Raw genomic sequence first — 9,112 nt, forward strand, 5'->3', positions numbered from 1 at the left:
CCCCCCCGTACTTTCCGAGAAATAGCGATAACAAGAATTGTTTAAGAAGAGACGGACGACGGACCACAGATGGTGATTTGAATAGGCCACCATCTGAAGGTGGGCTAAAATTATGATCATAAAATAAGGAGATTCCTTTTTAATATTTTGAAACTGCTTAAAATAACATATTTTGGAAGGACTAGTAAATAATCTATTAAACTAGTCCTGTGGACTGTACCAAGCAAACAAATTAGTGTCTAACCCTGTTTTCACTGCCAGATTTGCAAATATATCATATTAGGTCATTGTGTGTTCATGTTGTTCCGTATCAACGACTTGGTTTGGGTTTTTTTCCGATGTTGATTCAGATTTTTCAAACTCCTTCTTATTTTGAACAGCGAGTGGCTATAATTTCATTTCATTCGAACACAGCTAGGCCAGAGCTGACAGAATATGTTCAATTTTGTTCAATCAGACTGGAGGTTTACCGGCTACTGGCTACAAATGACTCATTCATGAAACCACTGATTATGGTAATATGGGCTCCAAAACAGGTTCGTTACAAAAGACTAATAAACATATAAGACATTTGTAACAAACCCCTGTGTTCTAACATTGTAATAAGGTAAACGACATACAAAGAATAAACCATTATTGATGTCAACATTCTGGGAAAATCCTGGAATTTGGGACTTACCAGTGAGGAGATCTTACGGGAGCCAAACTAACTGGGAGGCAGGTGCGGGTATGGGAAAAAAACCTTAGGGGATCGGTACTGGTAGTTGTAATATAACTCCTCTGGCTAATCAAAATTCTAGATAAAGGTTCACGACATATTGACATACCCTTCCAAATTCACACCTGAACTCGTCATAGGTAACAATTATAATTTGCATGTACACACACTAATTAATCGCCCTCATCATAACTAACATAAGTACATATCACGATGTGAGTTCTTTACCCATGGATTGCTTAAATTTAAAACATCTATTTCAGTATTAAGTTGGACTTCTAAATTAAGAACAGTATAAAAAATATTATCAAATTATGTTGAAAAGGGCATTCTAAGAAAAATCTGAATTTAACATACAAATATACAATGATGAGTCTAGTGGCCGTAATTTGCGGTTTGCGAATCCTCTAACGATATTGTAGGTCGTAGCAATGAAATTGATGTCATCCTAATAGACTACCCGACATGGGAAAGAGGCAGTTTCTTATCTCTGTAGTATATACGTCTCTGTGTAGGCCTGGCAAGGGTTTATCAAGGCTCGCCTGAAATCAGCATTAGATTACTAGGTCCGACCTTATTTCATTAACGAACAGCTCTGGTCCAACCACTTGGATCGCGATATAAACAAAAGTGGCCCATGTAAACCGTGGCGATGACCTTTGGCCTCTTTCAGTCACCTCTGCTAGCTATTTGATGGGTAGCTCAAGTGATCAAAGCATGGTTAGCTTTACACCCCTTTTCCTGTGAACCCTTAAGCCCTTATGATGCATTAATGCATCACCGGGTCTGGGCCGAATGATGCATTTATACATCACCGGGTCTGGGCCGAATGATGCATTAATACATCACCGGGTCTGGGCTGAATGATGCATTAATACATCATCGGGTCTGGGCTGAATGATGCATTAATACATCACCGGGTCTGGGCCGAATGATGCATTAATGCATCACAGAAGTGTACTAACAATGTAATAAGGTAAACGACATACAAAGAATCAACCATTATTGATGTCAACATTCAGGGAAAATCCTGGAAATTGGGAGCAGTGGGCCATTTTCAGTCAATATGAAAATTAAGATGGGCCCTTCTATGTAAAAGTAAAAGAAAATTGGAACATGGAAGGGTCAGTTTCAGTTATGATGGGTCAATGGCCCCTCCAGGATTAACATCCTTAACATTTGTAAAGGTGATAATTTACCGCCGTCATCGTAGTGGTAACGATTTTGTGTAGCGCAATGACAACACCCAGTTTACAAACAGGAAGTGTTAAATAAAACAGGACATTCATGACCGAGCCTGAAGAAATTATGAAATGGCAGGCAAACGCGAAATTATTTCTATGTAAAAAAAAGCAACACGAATACAAAGTGTACAACAAGACTGATGACTTCTCATGATTATCTGGTAATTAAATGGTATCGTCTAGTCACCAGTTTCCGCGCGTTATGTATTTCCGCGCCGCCATTTTATCAACCTATATTTCGTAACTACGTGACCTGCCGACCACAACACAAGGATATTATGGACGTTTGGCCATCATCTGTAAACTGACACAAAAATTACCGGAAGTTCGTCAGGAAAACATAAGAAATAATCACCGATTAAAAAAACCTGCAATGCACTTTTTATCTTGTTCAAAATTAACCCATACCTGAAAAAACGGTGATATATTTCATTCATGAACGGGTCTTTTCTGTAGTCTCAAACGTACGAAAATGTCGTATGCAAATGAGGCCACATCTCCTCGCCGATTTTTTTCCACCTCCGAAGACCAAGGAGACATTCTTATATCGATAAACAGTGTTTTCAATGAAACGTAAACCTTTTAATGCAATGAACTTCCAATGTTCACCAATTTTTAAACAGAACAAAATGAGAAATAACTTACCATCAACCAAAACCAATATAAGACTGCAGATAAAAAAAAACCAGATTATATATTATAACTTAATAAATATAACAAATAAATCAAAAAAAATTACATGAATGCGTTCAATTTGACATCTTGAAAAATCTATTAAAAATGTGAAATTTAAAAAAAGTTGTTTTGATAATTAATTTGACGATCAAAGATATATTTTTTTTATTCCAACCGAAGCTTTTGTATTGCAGGTCACTGTAGAGAATTTCTTTTTAGTGTATTCGAGTTATCTTTCTTTGAACACTAAATCAAAATAGACACACGGAAACATATGACGGCTACTTCCGACGGGAGAAATTTGTTAAAAATTGTTTGTTCTGAATTTTTTAAAATACAGTTTTATGTTGTTAGTTTTTTGTTTCCTTTATTAGATTGTATACATGTTTATGACAGTGATCCGTAATTTCAACAGTTTTCTGCCTATATGATTAAGAAATCGCGGATGCTTCTCAAGTGCGCGGAAACCGGTAACCCGAGGATAAGTGTGTGCATGTATGTATTTCTTCGTAAACCTGACCCATCGGAATTTCCAGTTTTCCTTTCGGTTTGGTATGACAACATGTATGATTTAATCACTAGAATACTGACTTCTGTGGACTATTTATCTTATTTCTCTCAATGTCTCATTGTAAATGACCAATGATGTATTCCGTTACAAGCTTTAGATGTGACGATTTTTTATAGCGCGATGACAACACCCAGTTTTACAAACAGGAAGTGTTAAATAAAACAGGACATTCATGACCGCGCCTGAAGAAAATATGAAATGGCAGACAAGCGTGAAATAATTTCTATATGGAACAAAGCAACACGATTATAAAGTTTACAACATGACTGATGACTTCTCATGATTACCTGGTGATTAAATAAAGCGTCGGCCCGGTCGGGGCCTTAAATATTCAAGTTCGAACTCCGCCCAACACGTCTGCGCCAGTGCAGCGCAACCTAGCGGAGATAAATGATACTAAGGCAAGTAATCCAGGTGGTTGGTAAATCTTGTACACCGTTAATAGAGATATTGTAATTTCTCAACAACGAGATAATTATTTTCATTGGTTTGAGGTTTAGTCAAACCGTAACAATAGTTTTTGAGCCGTTTTAAAGGAAAAGTTGACGGACGGAAGACGGACGCTGCGGTATGGCATAAGTTCATCATGGTCCTTCGGACCAGGTGAGCTCAGTGCTAAAAATTGATCGCAATAAGTCTATGCCGATCGTTAGATTTGATCCACAGAATCTGACGATGTCTTTATAAAAATTCAAACTGACTTTGTGATCCATTTTCATACGTTGATATACATGTAGTGTCAAAATGATCCCGATATGTGTTAAAACTATGTATTATCAATACTCAATAAAATGACAAATTTATTTTACACAAAAACGTTTATAAAATGCCGCCGCAGTATAGTGTGTAGGCAAATCCGCTTCTATCCGCTGATCTCACTACTATATCATTCGTATCTTATCTTTCAATGCCAGCGTTCCAAACCACATACTATAAACTTCATTTCTTCCGTTTAAGACTGAATAATAATACATATACAACTACAAATACAAATGGAAAAGAATTAGGAAACAACTATTGAAAACTTCACTCATGCTCAACAAACGTGATAACCAGCATCCAACTTCCATATGTGTATAAATGTACATTTATTTCATTTCGGCTATTACAATAGATATGTATTATAATAAATAAGATAATTTCTAACGTTTTCTCAGGGAACAAAAAAGTACGAGTGAACAAGATCGACTTATATCACAAAATTGAAATTCATCGCTTCACTAAGATTTCCCGAATTAAAGTTGCTAACTATCGACGATAAGAGAATGGAGTAAAAACAAAAATGAACTTAAGGCAGAGAGTCCAAGCGCACTGGGTTATTTTCCAACGAAGCAGAGTTCCAAGTTGTTCTACTTTCTATTTTTACTTTCTGTTAATCAGATTATGTGAAATTCCTCAAAAATTAACGAGAATTCAACAACACGTGTACCTTTTCCACAGAAGTGAGTAGCTATTTTTATTAAATAAAGGAAGTAGTAAAAAATAATCTCTGGAATATTTCATTAACTCTTTTTCAAACTTATGTTACGGACAATTATATCTTTATACAGCCATCGTAGAACACTCATCATAGACCGATGACCGTTGCAATTTTTACCAGATGATTTTTTTGTTAATTTTCCGCGTTAATGTTCAAAAAAGTTCGGTTACATCAATAATGTAACTGGTTAACGTACCGAGTACGTATTGTACGTTTAGTATCATATACGTGGGGGGAGGCCCAGTTTGGGGTTGGCCTCCTCAAGGAAGTTTTTGAATTCAAGGTCTCTGGAGCAAATTCACGTGTTTCGTGACAATTTTGCGATTAGATTTCAGCAGACCTAATTTATGTCTCTGATTTTTATGTTGGAATAAAAAATTAGAAAAACGTATTTATTTCGATTTTTTTTTTTAATTTTACTTTTCTTACGTAATTAAGGTTTGAAATACACGTATTTATTAAATATGTTTTCACTCATCAAAATTATGTGTACTCATTTGCATAAAGAGAGCTACGCGTCTGCACGATGAAAAAAATAATAAGAAACGCACTCCATCATCAACCAATCAATTAACGAAATGATGACCAATAACATCATTACAAGCCACAGGCTTTCCATTGATGTCTTACCTATGAGAAACCTACGACATGAGATTGCAGCTTCGACTTCTTGCGTAATTGTCAAGTCACAGTTATCACTTCATCAAATGATCTGGTAGGCTTGTCCAATATTTTAGTCACTAACGTTCTGATTTACGAGACAAAAAAATAACCGGCGCTTGGACTCTGCTAACTGTCAGAATTAAAAATTGTTCAAGATTGTTCTATTAATTTCCAATACAGTTTTTTGTTTATACATTAAAGATGAATATGTCCAATACATTAATACACGAGTAGCATGGTAAAGCTAACCATGCTTTGACAAATTGAGACCCGCCGGTACCTATACGTCTCTGCTGTTGTGTTGCAAACGCTTTTTACCCTCTGTTATAAATGGACAAACCAAATCAGTCACATTTGGACGAAATATTTAATTCTACGGTTGAAAGCATATACTGTATCTCCAAATAATTCTGTGTCGTGTTTGTTTTGTAACAGCTGTCACGATCGAAGGCCAACCGGACACATGGCTTCACTACCCTATTTCGTGAATTTAATAATCAGAATGGAATCTGGATACAAACAGTTCCTTTTCCTTTTTTGATGAAATGAAATAAAACATTAGGTTGTTTTTTCACAGAACCTTGCTGAAACGTTAGTACTATACCGACGCAAAACATATATTGAAAACCAAAAAAAAAAAAAATTGGATTGTTTTACTTGAGGAATATACCAAAGTACAGGGCCACTGTGTACGGCGTTAACTCATTCACCCTTGAAGACAAATTTGAAATCTTCCAACTCAAAGGATTGAATAGTTCCTTATAAAATTCCCGGGGTGAATGAGTTACGGATCCCCGTACCACGTCAGCAGGGCTACACTAGAACAAGATTCGAACCCTGAACCCACTATTGTTATAGTGTTAAACCGACTGAGCTACCTTGTCAACAGAAATGTCCTCGCCCAACTGTGATAACCCTGAACTCAATATTGTTATAGTGTCTGACCGACTGAGCTACCTTGTTGTCAACAGAAATGTCCTCCCCAAACTGTGCTAACCCTGAACCCACTATTGTTATAGTGTCTGACCGACTGAGCTACCTTGTCAACAGAATGTCCTCGCCCAACTGTGCTAACCCTGAACCCACTATTGTTATAGTGTCTAACCGACTGAGCTACCTTGTCAACAGAATGTCCTCGCCCAACTGTGCTAACCCTGAACCCACTATTGTTATAGTGTCTAACCGACTGAGCTACCTTGTCAACAGAATGTCCTCGCCCAACTGTGCTAACCCTGAACCCACTATTGTTATAGTGTCTAACCGACTGAGCTACCTTGTCAACAGAATGTCCTCGCCCAACTGTGCTAACCCTGAACCCACTATTGTTATAGTGTCTAACCGACTGAGCTACCTTGTCAACAGAATGTCCTCGCCCAACTGTGCTAACCCTGAACCCACTATTGTTATAGTGTCTAACCGACTGAGCTACCTTGTCAACAGAATGTCCTCGCCCAACTGTGCTAACCCTGAACCCACTATTGTTATAGTGTCTAACCGACTGAGCTACCTTGTCAACAGAATGTCCTCGCCCAACTGTGCTAACCCTGAACCCACTATTGTTATAGTGTCTAACCGACTGAGCTACCTTGTCAACAGAATGTCCTCGCCCAACTGTGCTAACCCTGAACCCACTATTGTTATAGTGTCTAACCGACTGAGCTACCTTGTCAACAGAATGTCCTCGCCCAACTGTGCTAACCCTGAACCCACTATTGTTATAGTGTCTAACCGACTGAGCTACCTTGTCAACAGAATGTCCTCGCCCAACTGTGCTAACCCTGAACCCACTATTGTTATAGTGTCTAACCGACTGAGCTACCTTGTCAACAGAATGTCCTCGCCCAACTGTGCTAACCCTGAACCCACTATTGTTATAGTGTCTAACCGACTGAGCTACCTTGTCAACAGAATGTCCTCGCCCAACTGTGCTAACCCTGAACCCACTATTGTTATAGTGTCTAACCGACTGAGCTACCTTGTCAACAGAATGTCCTCGCCCAACTGTGCTAACCCTGAACCCACTATTGTCATAGTGTCTAACCGACTGAGCTACCTTGTCAACAGAAATGTCCTCGCCCAACTGTGCTAACCCTGAACCCACTATTGTTATAGTGTCTAACCGACTGAGCTACCTTGTCAACAGAAATGTCCTCACCTAACTGTGCTAACCCTGAACCCACTATTGTCATAGTGTCTAACCGACTGAGCTACCTTGTCAACAGAAATGTCCTCGCCCAACTATGCTAACCCTGAACCCACTATTGTCATAGTGTCCGACAGACTGAGCTACCGTGTCAACAGAAATGTCCTCGCCCAACTGTGCTAACCCTGAACCAACTATTGTTATAGTGTCTGACCGACTGAGCTGCCTTGTCAACAGAAATGTCCTCGCCCAACTATGCTAACCCTGAACCCACTATTGTTATAGTGTCTAACCGACTGAGCTACCTTGTCAACAGAAATGTCCTCGCCCGACTGTGCTAACCCTGAACCCACTTTTGTTACAGTGTCTAACCGACTGAGCTACCTTGTCAACAGAAATGTCCTCGCCCGACTGTGCTACAGTTATATTCAAAATGAAATTGAGAGGAGGTTATATAGTTACTGTTTTTAACAATATATGGACTAACCAAAAATCATGTACAGTCAATAGAGATACCTTAAAATGCATTATCAAGAAGAGATTTATCGATCAATTTATCCAGAAATGGTATCATGACATAGATAGTTCTTCTCCTGGTAAAACCTATTCAATTTTCAAAAACGAACGGAAATTTGAACCATATTTGCTAAAGCCCTTCCTACAAGAACGGAAAATTTTATGTAAATTTAGAATGTCCAATTTAAGGCTGCCTATAGAAATAGGTCGATGGACAGGCGTTCCAAGACAGGAAAGAATGTGTCCCTTATGTACAACAGATGTAGGTGACGAATTTCATTATTTGTACCAATGTCAGAATGAAACTGTAATTGAAATACGTCATAAATACATTCCCAATTATTATTATATCAATCCAACTATTGTCAAAGTGAAAGGTATGTTTTCTATTTGTAATTCTTCCTTGCTCAGCAATATAAGCAAATTCTTGTCTAAACTAGAAAAAATGCTAAATATATTATAATCATTTATTATGTATGCCATGCATGCTTTGCTATTCTATTCTATAATATGGTCTGCTATATATGTAGGTATGCCATGTATACAATGCTTTGCTATGATATGTATGTATATATGCTTTGCTATGATATGTATGCATGCAAAGTATGTTTGTATGTGTGTAGGTAGGCTATTATATGCATGTATGTATGCTAATATATGTATGCAGGTATGTGTGCTGTTGCATGTATGTATATATGCTATTACATGTATGTATGCTATTATATGTATGTATGATATTATATGTATGTATGCTATTATATCTATATATACTGTTACATGTATGCATGTTTACTGTTATATGTATGCTGTTATATATATGTGTGTATGCTATTATAAACATGTATGTATGGTAATATATGTATGTATGTATGCTGCTATATGTATGTATGTATATATGTTGTTAAATGTATGTATGTATGCTGTTATATGTATGCTGTTATATGTATGTGTGTAAGCTATTATATACATGTATGTATGGTAATATATGTATGCATGTTTACTGTTATATGTATGTATTTATGCTGTTATATGTATGTATGTATGTTGTTACATGTATGCATGTTTACTGTTATATGTATGCTGTTATATATATGTGTGTATG

The 9,112-nt window shown here is 37.3% G+C and overlaps 2 protein-coding genes across 2 annotated transcripts in view; one reads left to right on the forward strand and one right to left on the reverse strand.

Annotated features, from left to right (window-relative positions):
* LOC110456964 overlaps window positions 1-3,579 on the reverse strand; it is a 24,691-nt gene extending 21,112 nt beyond the window's left edge. The window contains exon 1 of the mRNA XM_021508032.1: window positions 3,496-3,579. The gene's annotated coding sequence lies outside the window, so the exon portion shown is untranslated. The remainder of the gene's footprint in view (window positions 1-3,495) is intronic.
* Window positions 3,580-6,324: 2,745 nt separating this feature from the next.
* LOC110456965 (TRIO and F-actin-binding protein-like) lies at window positions 6,325-7,440 on the forward strand. Its single transcript, XM_021508033.1, has one exon. The coding sequence runs from the start codon at window positions 6,325-6,327 to the stop codon at window positions 7,438-7,440; it is 1,116 nt and encodes a 371-aa protein (XP_021363708.1).
* Window positions 7,441-9,112: the final 1,672 nt, after the last annotated feature.

This window comes from Mizuhopecten yessoensis, unplaced genomic scaffold (genome assembly GCF_002113885.1).
Source record: "Mizuhopecten yessoensis strain PY_sf001 unplaced genomic scaffold, ASM211388v2 scaffold8989, whole genome shotgun sequence".
NCBI lineage: Eukaryota > Metazoa > Mollusca > Bivalvia > Pectinida > Pectinidae > Mizuhopecten > Mizuhopecten yessoensis.

Coding starts and splice junctions, on each gene's coding strand:
- LOC110456965 (XM_021508033.1), top strand. CDS start 6,325: ATGTCCTCCCCAAACTGTGCTAACCCTGAACCCACTATTGTTATAGTG.